Source organism: Vipera berus, assembly GCF_964194415.1.
Source record: "Vipera berus genome assembly, chromosome: 3".
In the NCBI taxonomy this organism is placed as follows: domain Eukaryota; kingdom Metazoa; phylum Chordata; class Lepidosauria; order Squamata; family Viperidae; genus Vipera; species Vipera berus.
Genome location: NC_138204.1, coordinates 176,581,362 through 176,607,582, shown reverse-complemented (window position 1 = coordinate 176,607,582; position 26,221 = coordinate 176,581,362). Strand labels below are relative to the sequence as shown.

Here is a 26,221-nt window from a genome sequence, read left to right as displayed (position 1 = left end):
GAAAGAGAGAGAGGGAGAGGAAGGAGAGAAGGAGAGAGAAAGAGGGAGAGGAAAGAGACGGAGAGAGGGGGGAGAGGAAAGAGAGAGAGAAGAAAGAGAGAGAGCAAGATCGAGAGGGAGAGGAGAGAGAGAGAATATGAATATATGTTGTCCTTACTGGACTTTTAGTAAAGAACCTTTAATGAAATATTTTGATTTTTTAAATTAAGAGATGAGGTATGGGCATAATTATGCTGTATTTAAAGATGGCAGGTAAGCTACTAAAATTGTTTTCACCTGTTGGGATGAAGGAGAAAGGTTTTTTTCACCTCTTTCTCCGGCATAAAAATTTGTTTTCTTTGCAGCAGTTCATTGATTTCATAAATGCAACACGCTATAGTTTTTTTATACATAGCATAAAGGTAAAAAAGGATATATGCAGTGTTATCTTCATTTTAGATGTCAAAAGGGTTTTGTGGCTCCCAATGTTTTCTTTTCTGGGAGAAATGAGTCCAAGTGGCTCTTTGAGTGTTTAAGGTTGCCGACTCCTGGTATAGGGCCTAAGCTACCTGTCTTCTTCACTTTCTGTCCATCTGATACAATGTTGCAGAGTGATGTGCTTTAGGTCACATCAATGAAATGGTGTCCTCTTTCAATACCTAGGAAGTTCACCTGCTCTGTAGGGGTACCTTCCTTCTGTAATGAGGCCATCCCTGACTCTCATACGCTTCCCACAGTGATGTTCCAGAAGGCGTTGAAAATCTATTTACTCAGGTCTTGGGGTAGGGTGGATGGTACTCCCCTAGTTTGTGATGTTTTATGTTTGAATTGTTTGGATAGCCAGCTTACGAATATTTTAGTTATTTTTGTGCTTGGTTTTTTTCTATCTTGTTTTTATGATACTGTCTAGATGTGGAGAGAATCTACTGCAGTTATTGTATAATTTACTTAGCACATTTTACTAAACACAATTTTATTTGCATCTGAACATATGTATATAAAACTGATTCCCAACTAATTTATTTTTCAGATGATTATATTGCTATTGGTGCTGATGAGGAAGAACTAGGTTCTCAGATTGAAGAAGATATCCTTTGCTATATAATGAAAATTCGATGTTGTTCTGTAGTTTAATTCTTAACCTCTTTTAAAATATTTTGTTCTTTAATTTTCAGTGGGCTACTATTGTTGTTTAAATCAGTCTGTATTGTGTTCATTAATATACTTACATTTTTATAAACTATTGAATACAGAAAAAGTACTTTAGATCAGGTAACACTTTAAATAAATTGTGTGGTAAAAAGGATATACTTTTGTTAAAATATGTTTAGAATGTTGTGTATATTAATAGATTTTGTTAATAACAGGACAAAGTGTATACATGCCTTTGAGTTAACTGAGATTATAAAAATATTATTTTAAAATATTGCTAAGCACATTGATTTGTGCTTTAAATTGTGTATATATATATAGGGATGCGGTGGCTCAGTGGGTTAGGACGCTGAGCTTGTCGATCAGAAGGTCGGCAGTTTGGCGGGTCGAATCCCGAGTGCCGCATAACAGAGTGAGCGCCTGTTACTCGTCCCAGCTTCTGCCAACCTAGCAGTTCGAAAGCACGTAAAAATGCAAGTAGAAAAATAGGGACCACTACGGTGGGAAGGTAACAGTGTTCCGTGCGCCTTTGGCGTCTAGTCATGCCGGCCACATGACCACGGAGACGTCCTCGGACAAACGCTGGCTCTTCGGCTTTGAAACGGAGATGAGCACCGGCCCCTAGAGTCGGAAACGACTAGCACGCATGTGCGGGGGAAACTTTACCTTTACATATATATATATATACACCATTAAAATAGCATATTGCTTTTGTGCATATTTAATTCATGTAAGCAAGACAAACTTGATAGTTTGTGGCTAATATCTATTTAGTTAATATTTTACATATAATACTGTCTGCTCTAATTAAAAATTGACAATTATAAAATGTGGTCAAGTATTTGTAAAATAAATCAATTCTGCATTTATCACATTATTTCCTTAATTCATGAACACCTATATTTCAGGAGCTAAAAAATACTGACATGAAATATAAAAATAGAGTGCGCAGCAGGATAGCAAATCTTAAAGATACAAAAAATCCTAATTTAAGGAAAAATGTTTTATGTGGAAATATACTTCCTGATAGATTTGCTAAAATGACAGCAGAGGTAATAAACATTCAATATATTACAATTTTTATTTTCTTAATATAAAATACAAGTATGAATCCACATTTAGTTGATTCACTAAAGCAACATTTACATATCTCAGTTGAAAATAGTTCCAGAGTCTTCCTGCCTACTTGATTTGTTTAAGCAAAAATCTGGCTTTTTGTATTTCAAAATTAAAACACAGTATTATTTGCATTTTGGAAAACATTCTGAATGTATTGTTAAATTATACCATATAATTTAAAAGTATTAAAAATTATACTTTGCAAGTTTGAGCAATATAGAAGGCTATAACCTATTGCTGTGAAGTCTCCACAGAATAGCAGAAATGGGTGAAACAACATATGCTTTGCATGCAGCCTTTGATTCAGTTCCTGGCACCTCCTGATATGGCTTGGAGCAGCTTCTACTTGAAATCTTGAAGACCTACTTTCAGTTGATGTAGATAGTGTTGTGCCAGACAGATCACTGCTCTAATTGGGTATAATGTCTTAAAGAAATACTTCAGCTTGAGCTCAGCTTCCTGGATGTGATAGTACAGTTTTCTTGGCAATAATATAGAATCCTTTGCCATTACCTTCTTTTATTCCATTTTCTTGACTTTTCGCTATAGCTTAAAACCCAGATGGTCCAAGTAAGGCTACCATATCTATAGTTGAAAACCGTTAGAAAAAGGCAGCAGAGGGATCAAAAACCTTAAATCTTTGATGTCTCCTAACTTGGTTGCCTGAATTGTGTATCTTCAGTATAATATACCTAATTCAAGTAGTCGCAGGCCTAATACCTTAAGTATTGTTCGAATAGCAGAATATTAAAATTTATGATTTCATTGCTTAGTAATGGAAATTCTGTCCCAATTTCCCTTGTAACCTGAAGACTATCTGTAAATATAATCAGTTTCTTTATGTCACTTCAACCATTTGAAAAATATATTTTTTCCCACAGGCAGCTATGGAGAATAAATTATTTAAAGGTTCTATATAATAACAGACTATTGTACAATATCTAAGATACATGGGCTCTGTTATGTTTTCAGACAGCAGGCACTCGGTTATAGCTTTTGATAGCACTTAGAGGCTGAAGTACAGGAATGATTTCTAGTCCTCAAACAGGATTTTCAGTAAAATAAATGATCATTTTGTAAGCCTCCCAAATAAATCTGATAATCCAATATATAGAATAATCTAAAATTAGTCAATAAGGCTAATGCATACATCATAAATATTAGTAATATTTTTGCTTTTACAAATTAAAGGGCAAAGCTACTGCCTAGTAAATAAAGTGTGTATGTGTGTATATTGAAAAAGAGTAAAACTAATATGATTTTTTTTTGTGGTCACTGTAGGAGATGGCAAGTGATGAACTGAAAGAAATGAGGAAGAACCTTACCAAAGAAGCTATAAGAGAGCACCAGATGGCTAAAACAGGAGGAACACAGACTGATCTATTTACCTGTGGTAAATGTAAAAAGAAGAACTGTACTTACACCCAGGTATATCATTTGTACTCAAGTAGCATTCAACATTTGCAATTTTGTGAAATATGTTAAATGATACTAAATAATATGCTAAAAGCATATTATAAGGCAGGGGTGTCAAACTCAATTTCATTGAGGGCCGCATCAGCATTGCAGTTGCCCTCAGGGTATGGCCTGGGTGGGTGTGGCCTACTGGGTGGGCATGGCTAGAGTGCGTATTGCCTACTGGGTGGGCATGGCCAGCTCTACATAGTTCGCATCAAGGGTGCTTATGGGGGCCTGGGCAGGAGTGGGACAGATCTGAGGGTCTCTGGCAGAAGGAGGGTCTCTGGGCCAGGGCCAAGGCAGTGGGGGCCATTCCCTCACTGTTTCCAGGATGGCTTCGCGGACCACCTGAAACCACTTCGCGGGCCGGATCTGGCCCCCAGGCCTTGTGTTTGACATATCTGTTATAAGGGAATCAAGAAGACAGTAAAAAGATTCAACTACCTTAATAGTTCAAAAATATGTGTTTTGTAGATACTGTGGTTTGTGATTTAGACATTTCTACATGCCCATCACAGTATATGCTTTTGGAGTTAGTAACTTTTATCTCTTTCTGTCTATCACCTATCTCTTTTTTTAATCCTTTTACTATAAGTTACTCAAGGTAGTGAAAATACCTAATACTCCCTTTTCCTCCTATTTTCCCCACTGCAACTCTATGAGTTGGGTTGAGCTGAGTGAGAGTGACTGGTCCAAAGTCACCCTGCTGGCTTAATCATTCCCCCATACTTTTCATACTTAACCATTAGTGTAATTCCACACACATCTATATGGAAAACTGTTTTTGAGAGTAATGCTGGGCAAAATGTAATCATCTTGGATTTGCCAGAAGGAAAGGATTCCGGCAAGGCTGTATACTGTCGCCCTGCCTGTTTAACTTATATGCAGAGCATATCATGAGAAAGGCAGGGCTAGACGAATCAAAAGTTGGAATTAACATTGCCAGGAGAAATATCAACAACCTAAGATATGCAAATGATACCACTCTAATGGCAGAAAGTGAAGAGGAACTAAAGAGCCTCTTGTTGCTGGTAAAGAAGGAGAGTGCAAAAGTTGGCTTGAAACTTAACATTAAGAAAACCAAGATCATGGCATCCGGCCCTCTCAATTCCTGGTAAATAGATGGGGAAGAAATGGAGGTAGTGACAGATTTTATTTTCCTGGGCTCCAAGATCACCACAGACGGAGACTGCAGCCAAGAAATTAAAAGACGCTTGCTCCTGGGGAGGAAAGCCATGGCAAATCTTGACAGCACACTAAAAAGCAGACACATCACCCTGCCAACCAAAGTGCATATACTCAAGGCTATGGTCTTCCCAGTTGCAATGTATGGCTGTGAAAGTTGGACCATAAGAAAGACTGAGCGCCAAAGAATTGAGGCCTTTGAACTATGGTGCTGGAGAAGACTCCTGCGAGTCCCTTGGACTGCAAGGCGATCAAACCGGTCAGTGCTAGAGGAGATCAACCCTGACTGCTCTTTAGAAGGCCAGATCCTGAAGCTAAACCTCAAATACTTTGGCCACCTAATGAGAAGGAAGGACTCACTGGAGAATAGCCTAATGCTGGGAAAGATGGAGGGCAAGAGAAGAAGGGGACGACAGAGAATGAGGTGGCTGGATGGAGTCACTGAAGCAGTAGGCGTGAGCCTAAATGGACTCCAGAAGATGGTAGAGGATAGGAAGGCCTGGAGGAACGTTGTCCATGGGGTCGCGATGGGTCGGACACGACTTCGCATCTAACAACAAGAAACTCTCTTCTTTTACCACTGGCTATCCTCGCTAGAGAACTTTTGAGTTAAAAATTCATCTGTCATTGTTCTTAAAGCCATGAGGAAAGATTATGGCAAATGTCACAGAGGCATACAAGAGAGAATCTTAGCTGTTAAACAGGATTATGAGTTCACTTAATATTTCATATGAAAATTATGAACTCAATATTTTGGAAGTCACTAAAGTTGTAACATTGAATTAAAAGTTAGTATTAGCATACATTACTAAAAAAACTAACCTTGATTAAACAAACTGGGCATTCATATCTGAATAAACAATTCAAAATGGTGGTTTTCATCATAATAACCCTTAACCTATTTAGGATTAGGCTACTTGAAGGAGCACCTTCTGCTGTCTGTACCTAATCAAACCGTAACATTTTCCAGTAAGGTCCTTCTCCAGTTGCCCCCACCAAAGGAGGTAAGGTGGGTCTCTACAAGGGACAGAGTTTTTTTTTCTGAGATGGAACCCAGTTATGGAATTCCTTTCCAGGCTTGCCTGATATCCACATCAGTATCATTTTGACATTAGGTGAAGAGCTTTGTATTTTCCCAAGCTTTAAAATGAACTTTTAATTGTATCTTAATTCATATTGTTTTTCATTTTCAATGTCCATCTTGCAGCTGACTAATTTTTATGGTGTTTTCATTCTGCATTTAACTTAATTTTATCATATATGTTTTTATTCAAACTTAGGTGTTATATTGTGACTAGAATAGTTTGGGCTATTGGATGGTTTAGTTATTTTTATCAGTAAATCAGATTGTGCTATTGTAGTACAACAAAATAAGAACATTATATAAATATAGCCAAGTAACATTGCTATTTTCTGTTGTTTGGGGTTTTTCTTTGGTAGGTTCAAACCAGAAGTGCTGATGAACCTATGACAACCTTTGTTGTGTGCAATGAATGTGGAAACAGATGGAAGGTAAAAATAACTAGCTTTGTTTGTATTTTGTGCAGTATTGGCTTTTTTTGAATGCTAAAGCTTTTGTTTCATGAAGCATTTGTTTTATTCTGTATATATTTAATTAGAGTAATGAAAATGAAGCAGCCTAATATTAAAAGAGAAGTAAGATTGGAATGCAAATATTATAATTATATGGTTAGATATTGCCAAATGTTGCATAAATGATAATAGAGGAAAATAAACAGCAAGATTTCTAAAACCTATTATATACAGATTGTTTTGTCAGAAGCTTTTAGCAGACCTCTATTGGAAAAAGTATACTTTTTACTGGTTTACATTTGCTCTATGAGGAATCACTTTTTAAAATATTTTAAAATATTCCAGAAGGTAGCACATTTGAATTTAAACAGTAATATAATGTTTATTTTAATAAATCTATAAGAGCAATAAAACTATAGTAAATAAAGTGGAATACATATATATATATATATATATATATATATATATATATATATATATATATATATATATATATATATATAACAAGCATTTAACATATATACATATATGTATATATGTGTGTATGTGTATATATATATGTGTATGTGTGTATATACATATACATATAGATATACATATACATATGCATATACTTACACACACACACACACATATATATATATGTTAAATGTTTATTAAGTATTTAGAATACACTTGCTTGGTCCCAGACACGGGACAAATCTTATTTCCTGTTTCAGCCTAGCCCAAGGCCATCTACAGGCAGTAGCCACAGTATTGGCAGCTCATATTTGTGTAATTTTTTTTTTGGCTTGCTTTATTCTTTGTTAGCAAGCCAAAAAAATTTACATATATATATACACACACACACACACACACACATATACATATACATATACATATACATATACATACATACATACATACATATATATATATATATATATATATATATATATATATATATATGATTCTGCTTATGAAATTGTAAAACTGCAAAATAGATTTACTATATCTCTATGTTTTTTAATTAAATGCTCAAAATTGAAGGGAATTTTGATATAAATCCTGATGCTAAAACAGAATACTCAGGATGTGTCCAAGAAGCAAAATATCCAATTTTTGCATTCATAGAAAACAAATGGTGTGAACCTAGCTATGTGTGCCTATCTTATAAATATTTCTTTTCTTTTCTTTTCTTTTTACAGTTCTGCTAGAAGAAGAAATTGTTGGACCAGTTAAAAATAATTTTATAATTAGTTTTAAGAACTAGGTAAAGCATCCAATTCCTAGCAGAGATGTTTTTGTTTGTTTGCTTCCTTTTAAGCAGATAACTCTGAAATTAGATTTTGTTTTTGACATGACCATCCCTGTAGTTAATAGTCAGAGCCAGGATGCTCAGTTGTATGGTGTAATATTTTTTCCATTTTTATAAGCAACTCTACATTAAACTTTTACCAATGAAATTTGGGTAACTCTTTTTTTTCTTAATTTTATAAAGAATTTATTGTACTTATTTGCTTTTGACATACATGGTTGAATTTTTTTTTGTAAAATTCACAATATCATACTCCATTTGAATCGTTTCAGTGTTTTAAAGCAAATAGTTTTTCATTATACTAACAAAATAATCCATATCTCATGTGGGTAGTAGGCTCTATAAATCATTTTTGCAATTCATCATAATATTTCTTGTTCCATAACATACAAAAACCTTTTTTTGTATTATCAAACTTCAAATAGTTTTGAAATTTGTATTGATATATCCCTACTATTATACAGCATAAAATGTGTGCAGTATTTTTATATTAATGAACTCTAATCTACCTTTTAATGTATTGGTTTGATCTGTTTTGTTTGCTCTCTTTTGTTTTCCAAACATGACCAAAAACATTATGTAACTTACCAATCACACAGACATTTGGTAAGAAATACATTTTACTGAAAAATAGTGTAGAATGAGTCCTAGACCTTAGAGGTCAGAAATAAAACTGTAAATTTTCTCTACAGGTTTTGGTGGTGTATTGTTTCTCAAACTGTCTTTAAAATATTTGCTAAAAGCAATTTTCAAAAATAAAAAATATTGTTGAAAAAATTGCATAGTTTAATACAGGCATGTCAAACTTGCGACATATCGGGACTTTTTCCCCATTGGCAAATTAAATTAAGAGGAAAGTGCTCTTAATGGGATACACGTGTGCATTTACTACATTTAAACAACATATCAAAGACTTGGAAGCCCAACAAAGTCAGTCTGCTCTTCCTAACAATGTTTTTTTGAGCAACCAAACTTCTCTTTTTAAAGCACAGAGATACTTACATTATATAATTATCTCCAGACTCTGAAGAACACTAACTTTAGCATGCTGCAATGCACCTCCCATAGCAGTTTTGGACAGCTAATCTAAAATAATTCCATATAAGCTCAGACTGTGCCCCTGATGACAAGGAACTATCGAAACTACAGTTCATGTCCTACTACACTATACTTTCTATAAGGACCTCACCTGATCCAGGAAATGCCCATCTTTTAGCATACAATTGCTGTTATTGGATCAATATAGTTTCTTTGAATGTAGCTAAATTTTGTTCTATTGTCTGCAAAATTAGCCAGACTTTGTCCACTAACAACCCACTAGTAATTGTAAAATATTATCTTGCCTTTCTTCTTTTTATTATTGTTTTTACTACTACTACTACTACTACTACTACTACTACTACTACTGTCAATCTTCAATTCGACTCACAGTCTGAGAATGGTAAAAACCTAACAGTTCATGTCCTATCAAAGGACCTAAGAGCTGTTAAGGTAGCATCTGAGTATAGAAGCAGTTCTGAGTAGGGTAGTTTTTGCAAAGTCAGGATATTCAGGTCTAATAAGTTCAAAATTTCCATGTATCTAGGTAGCCCTTTGAGTATTGCTTCCTTTTGGTATTGCTCTTATTACTTTTGGTGCAGCCATTGACTTCTTCCTCCATAATCACACAACTTCAATTTGCAAATCACAATATTTCATTATTTTTTTCTAATTGTTTCTTTTCAATTTGCGCATCACCTGATCTTGCAATATCAATGAACCAGACACTTTAATTTTGCTGCAGCATTATTATTATTATTACCATCATCATCATATTATTATTATCGTTATTGATTTAAGGACCTAAAAGCTGTTAAGGTAGGGTCTGAGTACACAGGCAGTTCTGAGTAGGGTGATTTTTGCAAAGTCAGAATATTCAGGTCTAATTATTATTTAAGATTTAATCTTCAATTTAATTCACAGTCTGGTACTGGTAAAAACTTAAAAGTTCAAGTCCTAACCAAGCACTTAGGAGTTGTTAAGGGAGTGTAGAGTGTTTTTTTTTTTTTGCGAAGTCAGGATATTGGGGTCTCATAAGTTCAAGCTTTCCATGTATCCAGGCAGCCCTTTGGGTATTGCTCCAAGGGCTCCTATAACTATTGGTACAACTATTGATTTCTATTATTATTATTTAGTGTGTTTTATTTGTAATGCTGGTCTGTAACCATAATAAAAATTATTCTAATTCTAATATAAATTAACAATATGCTAGAAGTAGTTGGAAAGATATATAGTGTGGAGGTAAGCAAAAGTTTTTTTAAAAAAACCTCAGTGAATAAAATAGATAATTGAAATAAAAGTAATACTAGAACAATTATCTTTATACTATATGTTTCATTTACAATTCAGTTTTATATATTTATTATGGTATCAGAATATTTGTAGACTCCATTCTTGAGTCAGTTGTTTACATAAAAAATCAGGAACAATTTCCTCCTTTAATCCCCCTCCCCCCACAATTGGGTTGACTGCAATAATCTATATGGGAGTTAGATCTACCCAAAGTAGCACTATTAAACATTTTGATTTGGTTCTTAGAGGAAATACTAATGGGAAGAATCAGTAGCTAGGAACCTTTGGTTACAGTTATAATTTCCCTATAATTATATACATTTATAAAATCTCACAGAAATGTATTCTATCTACTGAAGTGGATTTGTTTCACCAAAAGAACATATGAGTAAATGAAATTCATATTTAAAGTGGCACCATAAAACTTGTTTTTTTTAAAAAATAGAATATAACTCATCTTTTTAAGATTTCTTAACAAAAGTTTTCTAAACTAGGACAGTGGAAAGCTTAGAATGAAAATGCTCTGATTTTCCTCTGGTTATATATTTTTCTTCTCCAAATACAAGGTGTATGCTGATACCATTTTTAATGAGTGAATTCTTTGGGGCAATCTAGAAATACGATATATTTAATTGTATCTGAAATTTTTACTAATGAAATAAATTTAAAGGGCAAAAAGTATAATCTACTGAGATTAGGATCAATTGGTTTTCCTAGATAAAAGTGTCCATACAATGTTAATATTTTCTAATGAAAAGAATAATTAAACAGCACTAATGTTCTGTGGAATTGATTGATTTTAAAGAGCACTGATTTCTCACTGAGACTGGCAGAAAAAAGAATATTGCAAGTTGCTAATGGGTGTCCTATTTCTCAATAAACACCAGCTTGGAATAATAATAGTTTTCATCCCTCAAGCCCTGTGGTATATTGATTTTGTTATAATAGATTTTACTTTTTGTGATGGTAAATCTGAATCTTGCAAAATGCTGAGTCAAGGACACTTAAATTTGTTGACACTCAGAAATATTTCACTTAGCTTGAGTTCATTTCAGGACAAACTGGAAATCCCTATACAACCTATATGTCAATACTTTAACAATAATGAAATGAATTTACTTTTACATAGTTACTCCATATATATTAAGTTCACAACAGCAGTGAGAGATGTTATTCCTTACAGCTTAAGAACTTGATGTTGAGAATGCCTCCCTACCACTGGATCATGTTGGTGGCTGAAATCTGGTTCATGTTCGTTAGAGATTCATTTTTATTTTGAAAAAGTCTTCAGTGGAGATGCTAGGAATATGCTTAAATGCTCAGCACTGTAATTGTTCTGCTTTTCATTTAGAACATTCATTTTTTGAACAAAATGGGTGGACTGCCACGTAGTGAATACAGCTTTACATCCTGTATTTAATTCTGGAACTATTGTCTTTGTTATATGTAAATTACAGATTTCTCTTTTTGTTATATCTTTTGATTTATTTTGAAGAGACTAGAACTGACTTGAGTAGAAGGTCCTACTGACCTAGCCCTTCCATTTCATTTACTTTTTTCACCCTTCCTTTAAGATAACTGCTGCAGATAGCTTTTACATTCAAGTGTTCAGTAATATAACTTCAATTCCATATCCATGTCTGTTACTAGTCCATATTGTGATGATGATTTCTGATGAAATAATGTGACACTGACTCAATCTTTCTTAGCAAAAAAAGATCTGTGCAATGACAGTATAGAGCAGGCATGTCAAACTCGCGACATCACATGACACCACGCAACGTATCAGGACTTTTCTCCCATTTCATTTCATTTCATTTATTATATTTGTATACCGCCCTTCTCCCGAAGGACTCAGGGCGGTGAACAGGGCACATATAAAAATACAGAATACAAAAATTAAAAAAGAATTAAATAAGGGCCCGAGCTAAAACAGTAGAATAATATAAAAATCCACAATAAAAACCCCAGCACATCCCCCATCAGGCCAGGCCGGCTTGTTCAAATAGGTAGGTCTTCAGACCGTGTCGGAAGGAGCGAAGGTCCGGTGCCATCCGGAGCTCAACCGGCAGCTGATTCCATAAAGCCAGGGCGCCCACAGAGAAGGCCCTCCCCCTGGGGGCCACCAGCTGACATTCTCTGACCGGTGGCACCCTGAGGAGGCCCTCTCTGTGGGAACGCACAGGGCGGAGGGAAGTTGACGCCGGCAGCAGGTGATCCCCGAGGTACTCCGGACCCATGCCATGTAGGGCCTTGAAAACCATTACCAAAACCTTGAACCTCACCCGGAAGACAACTGGTAGCCAATGCAGCTCGCGGAGCAAAGGTGTAACATGGGAGTACCGGGAAACTCAGAAGACAACTCTCGCGGCTGCATTCTGTACCAGCTGGAGCCTCCGAGTGGTCTTCAAGGGAAGCCCCATGTAGAGAGCGTTGCAGTAGTCCAGACGAGAGGTCACGAGCGCATGAGTGACCGTACACAGGGCATCCCAGTCTAGATAGGGCCACAACTGGCGCACCAGGCGAACCTGGGCAAAAGCCCCCCTAGTAACAGCCACTATATGATCTTCCAAAGTAAGCTGCGAATCTAGGAGGACTCCCAAGTTGCGAGCCCTATCTACGGGGGGTAAAAGCTCACCCCCCATGGAAAGAGGTGGAATATTCTGAATATCCCGGGATGCCAGTATGCACAGCCACTCAGTCTTGTCGGGGTTGAGTTGAAGTCTGTTCCTCCCCATCCAGACCCGAACTGCCTCCAGGCAATGGGGCATCACGTCGAGGGCATCACTGGGGTGGTTTGGGGTCGAAATGAAAAGCTGGGTATCATCAGCATACTGATGATACCCAACTCCAAAACCACGAATGATCTCACCCAGCGGTTTCATGTAGATGTTGAACAGGAGAGGCGAGAGGACCGACCCCTGAGGAACTCCACAAACAAGAGACCTCGGGGTCGACCTCTGCCCCCCTGCCAACGCCGACTGCGAGCGTCCCAGGAGATAGGAGGAAAACCACTGAAGGACCGTGCCTCCCAATCCCCTGAGACGCCGCAGCAGGATACCATGGTCGATGGTATCGAAAGCCGCTGAGAGGTCTAATAGGACTAGGACAGAGGAATATCCCCTGTCCCGAGCCCTCCAGAGATCATTCTTGGTGGAGCAGTGGGCTAATGCCTCCTTAAGTAACACCATCTGCCTGCAATTAGTGCAGGTTCGCATCCCACCAGGCTCAAGGTTGACTCAGCCTTCCATCCTTCCGAGGTAGGTAAAATGAGGACCCAGATTGTTGGGGGCAATAAGCTGACTTTGTAATAATGCCGCTTGGGGTGTGTGAAAGCCCTAATAAGCAGGCATATACATAGAATGAAGGCTACTGCTAAGTTTGTAAAGCCGCCCTGAGTCTTCGGAGAAGGGCGGGATATAAATGGAATTAAAATAAAATAAAAAATAAAATAAAAATTCACCAGAGCGACCAATGCTGTCTCCGTGCTGTACCCGGGCCTGAAACCGGCAATGGGGTAGGCGTTGTTTTGGCGTAATACATCCAGCCCACAGGCCGGCAGTTTGACATGCCTGGCAATAGAGTACTGCCTTTATATTTCTTGTTTTATTTAGTTATAAATAAATGTTGTAGTCAAAATATTCTTTCAATTAATTGCAGTTTTTTGTGTGATTGTCTGAACAAGATCCACTATACCAGGCATGTCAAACCCGCGACGTCACGTGTCATCGCGCAACGTATCGGAGCTTTTTCCCCATTGCCGGCAATGGGGTGGGTGGGGTTTCATCGTGACACGTCCAGCCTGCGGGCTGGCAGTTTGACACCCCTGCATTATACTGACTTACCTCTAAGTATGTGTATTTATAGTATCTCAATATTATAATTTTATATTATTTTATATATCAATAATTTACACATTTTTCTGAGCTTTTAAATAGAGGGACTTCCTCTCTCGTTCCTTTAATATTTATGAAATTTTATATCTCTAAACTGCAGTGTATTTTGAGGAAAACTATATACTTATTTGAATCTCCTGTTGTACTTATGTAATAGTGCCTGGAAAGTATTATTCATGTTGTCACTATACGTTAATATGGATTTGGTAGCAGTTTATCAGTCGTTCAAATGGTAATAGGGAGGGAGAATGAGAACCAAAGTTATATCAAGAGATACTTTCTTCTGTGCAACTCAGAGCAATAGTGTGGAACATGTTTTCTTGAGTTATACAGTTACAGTTGATTTTATTTACAGACTAAGGTAATGGAATTTATGGTCACAGGTGAAATATCAGCTTTGTTCTGTATCTTCTCCCTTGGCATTGTGTGGTGATGGCTTGTAAGTTTTCTTTTTTTAAAAAAATGGGTTAACATGGAAAAATAAAACACAACTTCAGCTTGCTGCATTGAACAGAAAAGTAAATTAGTATATCTGAGTATTTTGTCCCAGTGGAGAGAAGCCTAACAATGTTTTTGTTTTGCAGTCCCCAAGTGGGAATACTGATTATAGGCTGGAAAAGAAGAAAAGTAAATCTACTCTATTCTATTTTAATGGATCTGTTTTTTAATACAATCTGATTTTTTTACTTCATGAGGGGTATAAAAGGCATTCACAGAAAATTCATAATTAAATCTATTTCTGAAAAAGGGAAAAAATAATATTTAATTTATTGCTATTTGCTAGAGGATACTTCATACCCAAAAAGACCAGTTATTGAGGAAGATTTGCATGTGTTTTTAAATTAATGTAAATAGGATGGTAAAGATTCGGTGAACTTTCTTCTACACGTACTTTTCAATCATTACATATATTTGACTTACAAGTAATTATTTTAAGAACATTTTTAAAACTTTCTTTGTAGATTTAATCAAAGTATAATAGTGAATATTGCTTTACTGAGTGAAATTTACATAATCCTTTCGTTGCTACAGAATTTAGCTCCACTTTCTTTCATAGCTAAAACAAGTAGTTCCTACTTTGTGTATGTGAAGATACAGTGCATACAGTGATTAAGGATGAAGAAGTATGCACAAGGCATGAGGTTCAGCTAGATAGCACAAGAAAGGTCCTGACTGAAATGTGAATTGGTAACAGGCTGCTATAGGTAATCCTTGACTTACAATCACAGTTGAGCCCAAAATTTCTGTTGCTAAGCAAGACAGTTGTTAAGTGAGTTTTGCTCCATTTTACAATCTTTCTTGTTGTTGTTGTTGTTGTTAGCTGCGAAGTCGTGTCCGACCCATCGCGACCCTATGGACAACATTCCTCCAGGCCTTCCTGTCCTCTACCATCTTCTGGAGTCCATTTAAGCTCACGCCTACTGCTTCAGTGACTCCATCCAGCCACCTCATTCTCTGTCGTCCCCTTCTTCTATTGCCCTCGATCTTTCCCAGCATTAGGCTCTTCTCCAGTGAGTCCTTCCTTCTCATTAGGTGGCCAAAGTACTTGAGTTTTAGCTTCAGGATCTGGCCTTCTAAAGAGCAGTCAGGATTGATCTCCTCTAGGACTGAGTTATTAAATGAATCACTGCAGTTAAGCTAGTAAAATGGCTTAAAAGTGAATCTGCTTCCCCATTGACTTTGCTTGTCAGAAGGTTGCAAAAATAATCACATGACCCTGGGACACAGCAACCATCATAAGTATGAGTCAGTTGCCAAGTGTCCAAATTTTGATGACATGACCATGGGGATGCTGCAACTGCCATGTGACAAACACTCATATGTCACTTTTTTCAGTACCATTGTAACTTCAAGCAGTCACTAAATGAATGGTTGTAAGTCTTGGGCTACCTTTCATTAGGGGCTCTTCAAATGGGCTGTTGAAGTTTCCCTAACTACCTGTACTGGGTAGAGAGTTGTACTGGTTGGACTATAAGGTCCCCTTCAATTCTAATTCTATGGCCAACACCACACAAGGTATTCTAATGAATCGATACTTAAAGCTGTAAATATATTCTGGTGTTGCTGGTGAAACTGCATCCACACCTGGAATACTGCATCCAGTTTTGGTCACCACGATGTAAAAAGATGTCAAGACTCTAGAAAGAGTACAGAGAAGAGCAACAAAGATGATTGGGGGACTGGAGGCTAAAACATATAGGGAACGGTTGCTGGAATTGGGTATGTGTAGTTTAATGAAGAGAAGGGTGAGGGGTGACATGATAGCAGTGTTCCAATATCTCAGGGGCTACCACAAGGAAGAGGGAGTGAAGCTATTCTCCAAAGCACCTGAAAGCAGGACAAAAATTAACGGATGGAAACTAGTCAAGGAGAGAAGCAACCTAGAACTAAGAAGAAACTTCCTGACAGTTAGAACAATTAACCAGTGGAACAACCTGCCTCCAGAAGTGGTGAATGCTCCAACACTGGATGTTTTTAAGAAGAGACTGGCCAGCCATTTGTCTGAAATGGTATAGGGTTTCCTGCCTGAGCAGGGGGTTGGACTAGATGACCTCCAAGGTCCCTTCCAACTTATTATTAAGTAATATACATTTCTGCACAAATCACATAGTTCTATTCTGGTATTTGGGTAAAATTTTAAAGCAAGATTAATACCAATTCTATGAACTCTTAATAGCAGGAAGTAATTATGAAATAAATGTAAAGCTATTCTTTATTAAGGATGTTCAGAGTTATTAGTTTTTTATAATGTATGCATTCTTTAAAATCCCAGGCTGTTTTCTAATTTAAACAGTGGAACAATTTTCAGAGTTCCCCCCAAATCAGTTGGAAAGCAAGATTTTAACAAGTTCTATAGTTAACAAATTGATATTCTTAGATTAAAATGGCTTCCCAGTTTATGAATATTTAAAACTATGATTGCTGTTTACATAACGAAAGTAGCTGAGATACATATTGGATGCTTAATTTAGAGCAGTAATTACCAAGTTCTCATGTGTTTTCTATATCTTTTCTAGAAATATTAACAATCATGAATTCAGTAATAACATGGGTTGACATCTCTTCAGTGCCTTTTTTTGTTTGTGCCTTTTGCTTTGCTTTGTTGTTAGCTTTGAAATGCTCTCATGCTACTGATGAAGAAATGGTCATGCTACTCCTGACATTACGTTTGTAAGTAAAATTTGGTTTTTCTTTAAAAGAGAAGTGGATTATTCTGAATTCTAAGAATAATGCCTAAGCTGAACTTTTTGTTGGTAGAGAGAAAAATGAAGGAAATCAGTTCTAGAACTCAATGCAAGTTGTCATATAAGCATGAATAAATTATTATGTGAATATGTCTATGGAGATTCTCAGTCACCCAGGTCATGGTTTTCCCAAAGGTGCTTTTTTCAAAAGGCAACTGGACTTTGTTTTTCCTTGAAGACATTACACTTCTCATCCAAGAAGCTTCTTCAGTTCTGAAGCTTCTTGGATGAGAAGCGAAACATCTTCAAGGAAAAACAAAGTCCAGTTGCCTTTTGAAAAAAAGCCCCTTTGGGGTTATCGTGAATATTTCAATATCAAAGCAAGTATTTGCTTAGTACAGGGCAAAGTAATCATTTCAAGTAAGTTTTACTGAGAAAAATTTTCAGAATTCATAGAAATCCTCTTAGGCTTGGTCAAAGATTCCAATTTTGGTAAGCTTTCAGTAAACAAGCATTATTGTTATACAAATTAAACTTAAAATGTTTTATTTTATGTAAGTTTTAAGTAGGTTTGGCTAAATCAGAGATCCTGACAGATAAAACCCCAACAGCCATAAGATTTCTTGGATTTTGTTGTCCAACATCAGTGGTAAGGCTCTGGAGGACAAAATTCAAGATCAGATTTTTCCTTACAACTTTGTAACAGCTTTGATATGAGTTGCTTTAATATTTGAAAGATCTTATCAGTGGCATAGTATGGATTATACAATGAGCAGAATGGAAAGAACTGACGCCTGTTTGATCCAAGTAGTTCTTTTATCCTTTGCCATACCCTGATGTAGGAGAAAACTTGAATCAAGCATAATAATTCATTTTTAAAATAAAAACACTGGGAAGAGTGTTCCAGTCTCACTGACAGGACACCTGGATAGTGAAGTACTCCAGATAGATCATGGAATTGTCATTTAAAAGCTGTATGAATTTCTGAATTTTACTGCAGTGTATGTTCCTGCTGTTAACTTTTCTTATATATCTTCCATCAGCATATATAATTTAGGCAGAACTACTTAAAATTCAGGAAATAATGTGAAATTTTAGAATGTGTAAACTTTGGAACACTGTTACCATTGCAGTAACAGCAGCATACTGTAGATACACTTGTTACTGAATTACTGTTATGTAATCAGCTTGTTGATTCTAAATCCCATATTAATGGATGATAGACCAAAGTTTTATTTGTGTAGGTAGGTAGTTAGATGCAAAATAATTCATTTAAATTCTATGGTTCAGCAGGTGTTTGAAAATGTGACACAACTAAGTCTTTGTAAATAGCAGAGTTCACAAACCGAGGGTAGGAATCTCTGAGCATCAACATATAAACTTGGAATTGTGCTTCATCAAAAGTATGTATTGATGGTTCCATTATATTCCGGTTAATAATTCCTCTTACCCTGGAGTCCAGACTGACCTGTTAATAAATGAATTTATTAAAGTGTTCAATAATATATTTCCTCAATTCTGTTGCTAACAATGAAAACAATTTGATAGTATCACAATGGTCCTGAAAATTGTGTAGACATTTTTTATAATTGGAGGACATTCTGTTACCACTAAAACATTTGACAATGTTCTACTTTCATCTTATTTTAAAATCCATAATTTTTGGTTTTCCTTGAAGAAAGAGAAACAAAAAGGTTTTCTTCAAATGGTTAGCATTTGAAGCATATCCAGGATGGATTTAAAACAGACATGGACATTTTGGAATCCATCATATTAAGGTATATAAATCTCCATCAGGGATTAAAACAATTTTCCATCACAAATCAAATAAAACATTCAAAGAGCTTTCACAAGTGCAATCCCTTGTCTTCATGAAATATAAACACTTGTTTTAAAAATTTTGTATTGAAGGATAAGAATTGTATGTTAAAAATCTATTGTATGATTTTAAGTGATAATTGTTTATTGGAATATTACACAACTAGTATTTATCAATACCTGAAAGGTATTCTAAGGCATTGTATAATTGCAACAAGGTTAGATTTTAATAAATCTATGTATGTAGCAATTTACTATGTAGATGGACTTCATTAGCAATGAGAAAAGAATCCAAAAATAAATCTTTTGAAAACTTATCCTATGAAATTGAGCTAAGTTAGTCTTCTAGAAAGAAAAGTTTAAATTTTATATCTGTCCCCTACTTATGCACTTATCCCTATCCTTGTTTGTATGCTTAAAGATAATTTATTCTTTTCAGTTAGAACAAATATATTCTAACATTTTAGTATTTCAGTTTTTAGTCCAAGAAGAACTCCCACTCAAATCACCTCACAAAATAAATGTTTAAATCTTATAAAAAAATAATTTTAAAACTATCAAACTTTAAAAATCTTAACAATCTTGTAACAGTCTTAATCTTTAAAATATGCCATCTGAGCAGGATCAACTTGGAACAGTTCATCGTACATCTTTGGTTGACTCATTTAAAATCAAGGGTATTGCAAAATGTTACAAACCTCTCTTGGAGAAAGAATAGAAACATAATCTTCATATATTCGCCTGACTTTTTCCTCAATTACATTCTTGTTGGATTCCTGTTTTAAGTCCTCACAGGCCAACCAGAAAAGCATGTTTTCTTCACTGTATTCTGTCCGAAGGAATTCTCTGAAAGCATTTCGGCCTGAAGGTGTTGCCATCAGTTTATCAAAGGAATGCCTCCAAGCACTTGCTTCTTCCAAACTATGTATTGAGCTATAAATGAAATAAATGAATGAAAAATAGTAAATGTTGTTACCACTGTATGAGAGGAAAATGTGGAATTTGGGAGGTTTTTATGCATTGATAAATCTGAAATTTGAAGCAATTTAGTTAAAACGTGAAAAAAAGAACAAAAGTAGTAATGGTATCTTATGTTGTTAACATACAGTCAGTATTTTTCCCATCTATTATGTTATTATAGTATGTTTATTACTTATCCAACCACTGCTATTATGTACTATATATATTTACTCAGTATGACCAGTATTCTCATATTCTCTGTTATATGCTATCCTGTTGCTGCAGTATAAGGAACTAAAGTAAAAAAAGTCTTATTCTTTTAATGTTTTCATAAAGTAAAATGTTAAAATAGAAAAACACTCTTACATTAATTTTTCATATTTTCATAGCCACATTTTAACTAGACTCCGTTTGCAGGTGAATGTATACAGTGATCTATATCTTGGTAACTAAAATATGCTAAACTGGTATAAGGTTAGTAATAACCTTATCCATTGTGATGTGCAATGTGGTGTGTTATGCAGTTAGCTCACATGGTGTAACAAGATGGTGGGTTTGTTGTCACTGTGAATTGTGGGGGCACGAAGGGAGGCTCAGCCAATCTCAATGTATACATGGTTGTACTTTGACAATAAAGGTTCATTCATTCATTCATTCATTCATTCAAATATGTAATACTACAACTACCATCACTCCCAGTCACCATGATCATGCTGTCTGAGAATTACCAGATCTTTAAATCCACACAATGGTTTTATTCCCCAGTTAATCCTTACCTTTGATCACAGTACGGAATCATTTCTGATCCAATTTCATGTGCTACTGCTCTTTCATCTTGATTCCTAACAGTAAGACTGTAATAAAACAGAGTGGTAAAACTGAAATAAACAATTTGCTGAGATTTTAAATTTACCACTAGGGTTGATACCTGAATATAGATTACATTCTATTTCCCCCAGTAAAAGAATTGCACTAAAGTACCACACAATTTCTTCTAAATGTGATGTGTTGAACAATAAGGCATCGTAGAAAAATATTGGTTCATATAATACATCATTTGTCTGTGCTTTATTTTAAAAATATCGGACAGAAGAGAAAACAATATTTTAGCAAATGTGATTTCTTGTAGAAAATCTGCAGAATACAAGAGGACAAGAATGGCAAAATGCTACACTGGGAGTTTTATCTGAAAGCAAAATAGCACTTTGATGTCCAGCCACTCAGGGTTATTTATGTGTACTCCCCACACTGCTATTTGTTCTTATGTTGAGAAGATCCCTTTCTCGTAATTTTATTAGACTGCTTCCTATGCTTCCTCTTTTGAACTCATAAATCTACAGGGAATCTTGCATTGGAAAGAACTGCTCTACCTTCTTGCCTTGAAAGAAATTTTATGTTTGATTTAGAATTAGATAAATGTTCAGTGGGATAGACTGTGGTAAGTCTTGGCTTTCTATTTCTTCCCAATTTGCAATACTAGATCATGTAAATAGACAGTGTCTTTATAGTTGTCTTAATTTCCTTGTCTCTACAAAACTTTTGTTCCAGTTCCTGACTCGTTTATCTCAAAGTTCTGGATGAAAGGAGTTGCAGTGTCAAAAATCTCTAATTGGACTATTTTATTTTAAAAAAAAGGGGGGGGGAATCTGATTTTGATAGGAGTAATGATCTTAATAAGGGGTGCAGTGGCTTGGCACTTAAAGATGCTGAGCTTGTCAGCTGATAACCCAGGTTCAAGACCTGAGCACTGCGCAACATGGTGAGGCCCTGTTCCTACCCAGGTTCTGCCTGCCTTACAGTTTGAAAGCATGGAAATGTGAGTAGATTAATAGATACCACTTTGGTGGGAAGGTAACAAGTGTTTCATGCGTCTTTGATGTATAGCCATGCTGGCCTCATGACCATGCAAAATTATCTTCAGACAACGCCAACTCCCTTGGCCAAGAAACGGAGATGAGCGCTGACCCTAGATTTGGACATGATTGGACAGGGAAACCTCTATCTTTAATAATCTTACTACAGTATATTTTAGCTTTTCAAAGTTGTAATGGATCTAAGTCAAGAAAACAGCATATGGTGCTGAACATGTCTCACTGTTTATCCACTCAAAGATTCCCTTCTCTTTTTTCTTTAAAAACAATTTAATTAGGAAATTCAGACTTCAGTCCTGTTGCAACTAAGAGTCTAATGAGTATTTATATACTTAACAGTTAGATAAAGGTTGTTTTCCTTTAAGGTAACCTTAGTTGAATATGATGCTTACTTCAAGTGTCAGTAATCTGGTGGATATCATCATCATCTGAGATACACTTGAACCCATCCCACAAAACTTAATGGGAACAAAAATGTAGAAACATTTTCTCAAGAATTTCAAGGACCACAAAAAAGCTGTCTGGGAATCAATATACACCTAAATTGAAAAGTTATTCCACCAGTCAAGGGAGGGCTGTTAATGGAGAAAAAATAGAAAATAAGAAAGCACCAAGAGCAGGGCATGTAACAGACTTCAGAGCAAGCATTGGAGCAGTTGACCAAGTTAAAAAAAAGAAAGAGTTAGACAGCCTTAAGAGGTGGCCCAGATGAATTTAGATAGGCAGTAATGAGACAGACAGGTGGTCTTAGTAGGTATGTCTAAAAAGCATACTAGATTTGTAGAATATGTTTTAGGCTCCTTCAGTGACGAGATGGGCAGCATATAAATTTAATAAATAATTTAATGGAAGATTTCCCCCAGGATTCGGGATGGAAATTAAGCGTTTTTGTGGGGATCGGCATGTGTTCTGTTCTCTGCCTACCCGGTGGATGCCTTTTGGAATGATAAATGAGAACATAAACATCATTAGATGCTACTCCCCACCCCCTTGTTTGCTTTTGTTTTGAGTGCAGTTATCTGTACTGGCTTTTTCAAATACTGCCTTTGAACTTATTTATTATTTGCCAGATTTATATTCCTCTTTCCATTCAAGAGCTCAAAGCAGCACAGATAGTATTTCCTCTTACATTTTTTCTGCGAGAACAGCATAAAATGGATAGGTTGGGATAAAACTTAGTGACTGGCCCCAAATCACCGTGTAAACTTCCATAACTGAAAGTGGACTTGAAATAGATTTTCATGTCTTGGTTGAAACATACCATACATCTTCCATTTCTCGATCAATATGACATTGAAAAATTCCTTACTGCCTTCCACCTTTATTGCCAAGATAAGTTTTTCATAGTTGTATTATTTATATGCTACCATATTTAAAGGTAGAATGCAAATGAACTTAATAAATTTATAAAGCAAGATTATCTGGATCAACAATGAGTGGGAATAAGTCAGCCTAAAATCCCTGACAAAACCATGAGGAGACATCATTCCTTCTCCAGATAAATAAAATTGTCATGCCTCAGACTAATGGATGTGATCTTTTAATGTAGACGTTTCTTCATGGAAGATTTATTATAGTTGTAAACTGTTTATAATTTCATCTAAAAAGTATTGATTCTAAGTTGTTGAAATGATAGAGCATAAGTTATGGCTTCACAAAAGTCTAACTGGTTGTCTCTTCTCAGTTTATGCTTCAAATATTGACGATTCTATACTTAAGGATACTATTCTTATTCATTTTTTCTTTCAATTCAGATTATTGGAAGAAATGCTTTTTTTGTAAACTTAGGAGTATAAGTAGAACATTCATTTGTAGCTTGTTTCACATCAGTATTTGTTCCCAAAATTGTTATTCCAAAGAAATAAACCATGTTCAGATTATTCTATTTCTAGTCAGATTCCAAGCCACTAAAAGTGTGAGGACTTTTTTTGGCATCACAGTTATCTGATGATTTAACAAGTATTTTTAATACTTAACTGAGCAATTGTTTCCATCATTGTAACTATATTTTAAAAGTAAAAAAAATATAACTATTTATATGAAATAAAAAGGAAAAGTTTTATTATGCAGAAATTGATTTGTATTTTTCTTTATACCTGTAATAGAAATAAATGTTTGAAACTATTAAGAACTTTGAAGTACTGTATATATATACTTATTATTTGAAATATATGCCTTTCAAGTCAAAGAAATAATTAACTGTCCAAATTGATCTGTTCTGGATTTCTTAAAGTTACCATATATATCTACTCAGTAGATTGTCAGTCTCAAATTTATGGGAGAATAAATTGTGATCATTTAAAGTTTTCCTGCAAATATGGAACCAGTGATAAAAACAGCTTTCAAGCCCATTGAGCAATCTAAGTATTATTGTAAATATAATGTTTGAAAATGAAATCCAGAACAACTAGCGGGCACTACATGGACTGGGCTATTCTTAATGTTGATATGAGTAAAAGTTCTGTCTTACAATTTATTGACGAAAACGTGAATAAAATAGACTGGTGGGTAAGAAATAAGACAATTTTTCTAAAAATATGTTAACTCAGAGATATCGGCACACTACTTTAGGTTACAGATTCTATGTTATCCCAATTGGCTGCAGTGTGTTTGTGGCTGATATTTTGTACTTCACATAACTTAAACACAAAGAGTGGTTCCCTGTTGGATAGGTCTTCCCTGTTGGATAAGTCTTCCATGTTGGATAAGTCTTCCATGTCTTTTGCAAATCAAGCTTGATTCCTAATGACTAGCAACATGGCCTGTTTGATTTCTTTAGCAAGAATAAGGAAGTGGTTTGCCACTGTCATTTTGGGGGCATTTTCTCAACTTCCCTGTCTAGCTGCAGCACTGTATTTCCTTGACATTTTTCATTCAAGTGAAGACTGCTTGGCTTTCAAGCCCAGGTAAGGCCAGTTCTCAACAGAGCAAGCCCCAAATGTATCAGCAAAGAATCTTAAATTTGTTCTGTTCAAAAGAGATTGCTTTGACTCTGGCTTGTTGAAGAATTATGAGTGCCTTTGTGTATAAATAGTTTTACAGTACTATCTTCTTTTCTGCCTCACAGTTGCATTTAGCAAATATTTTCAAATACTAATTTCAGGTTGAAGCTATTTTCTTCATCTACCAGCACTTTTGCAGAGACAATAATCTAATTTTCTTTCTTTCAAGAGTGCTGGTTAAAATAACATTGTTTTATCTACTATGTATCAAATGATTCAAGGTCTTCTGAAATGCTTCTGTACTGAAGAACCTACCATTCACAATATAACAGCTACATACGGCCATCTATGAAATGCATTTCATGCTACTCCATGTCTGGATTTTATGTACTGTGTTGTAGGAGCAGGTTGGCAGAATCCTGACTGAGTACTGGGTAGATTTTCTTCTTTCCAGGCTTTTTAAAAAATCCATTCCCTGGTGTTTTGAAAAATTCCAATAGCACCATTTTTTTTACCTACAAGCATTGCATATACATTTATATTTATCCCAATAAATAATTCACTTCCTGAATTCAATAGCCTATTGTACTTGAAATAAAGTAAAAAAAAAGTGGAGCACTAAGCAGTGCAATTCACATTTTATGAATAATCTAATTTAACCCTGAATCAGATTATTGGTCCATTTAGCCCAGGCATGTCAAACTGCCCGCCCACGGCCCGGATGCTTCATGTTGAAACCGTGCCCACCCCATTGCTGGCAATGGGGAAAAAGTCGCAATACGTCACGCAACATCACATGACATTGCGAGTTTGACATACCTGAGTCAGCCATTTAAGCCACTTCCAACTTTATAGATCTAAAATGTATTTGTGAATGAAGTTTTCCTGTTTAGAAAATTAAATGGGAAACACATAATGTATGGATAGCATCAATCCTGCATCTTGGTCCAACTCTGCAAACAGCATGATTTTGTTTTCATCTCCACACAGCTGTTGCCTAGCTTAGTCTAGGTATCTTCCTTTCCTGCTTATCTGATTACCCAAGGGACGTATGTCTATGTTCCTATGGTAACTAGCTGTCATCTTCCCTGTGGGTGGATTGAATATATTGTAAAGACATACCAGGAACAACTGCAACAGCAGCACCAGCAGAAGCAACAGGGGTTAGAGCCCTGAATCTCTACCCCAGACTGGGCAAGTAGGGAGCTTGGTATCTCCTGAGATGCAGAGGTCTGCCTTTTGCGCATTTCCACCTGCTCTGATCCCATGGGCTGCAAAACAGAATATTAGGAAATAGGTTAAACATGCCAGAAAAATGTATATGCTGGATTGCTGATAGCTGCCATGCTGCAAGGGCAACCAGTAGTTTTTCTAATTGCTGTTTGAAATGCAAACAGATCTATGTTTTAACAAATGGAACACATCGGCTTCCTCATTTCCCTGACAGCTGCTTTGTCATTCAGCAAAAATCCTGTGAATGAGGCAGAAAGAGTGT

At 35.8% G+C, this 26,221-nt stretch overlaps 2 protein-coding genes across 6 annotated transcripts in view; one reads left to right on the top strand and one right to left on the bottom strand.

Annotated features, from left to right (window-relative positions):
- The window catches only part of LOC308664822 (transcription elongation factor A protein 1), a 51,301-nt gene extending 42,813 nt beyond the window's left edge, over positions 1-8,488 (top strand). For all 5 annotated transcript variants that reach the window (XM_081322360.1, XM_081322356.1, XM_081322353.1 and 2 more), the window contains 5 exons: positions 1,010-1,066; positions 2,029-2,183; positions 3,532-3,678; positions 6,334-6,405; positions 7,614-8,488. In XM_081322360.1, the coding sequence (XP_081178486.1) occupies positions 1,010-1,066; positions 2,029-2,183; positions 3,532-3,678; positions 6,334-6,405; positions 7,614-7,622 (440 nt within the window). In that variant the 3' untranslated portion in view covers positions 7,623-8,488. The remainder of the gene's footprint in view (positions 1-1,009; positions 1,067-2,028; positions 2,184-3,531; positions 3,679-6,333; positions 6,406-7,613) is intronic.
- Positions 8,489-18,414: 9,926 nt separating this feature from the next.
- On the bottom strand, positions 18,415-25,994 carry RGS20 (regulator of G protein signaling 20; the record flags this gene model as incomplete). The annotated part of the gene is made up of 4 exons (XM_081325598.1): positions 18,415-18,603; positions 19,652-19,886; positions 20,690-20,767; positions 25,849-25,994. 4 exons carry the CDS (start codon positions 25,992-25,994, stop codon positions 18,415-18,417), a joined length of 648 nt encoding a protein of 215 aa, XP_081181724.1.
- Positions 25,995-26,221: the final 227 nt, after the last annotated feature.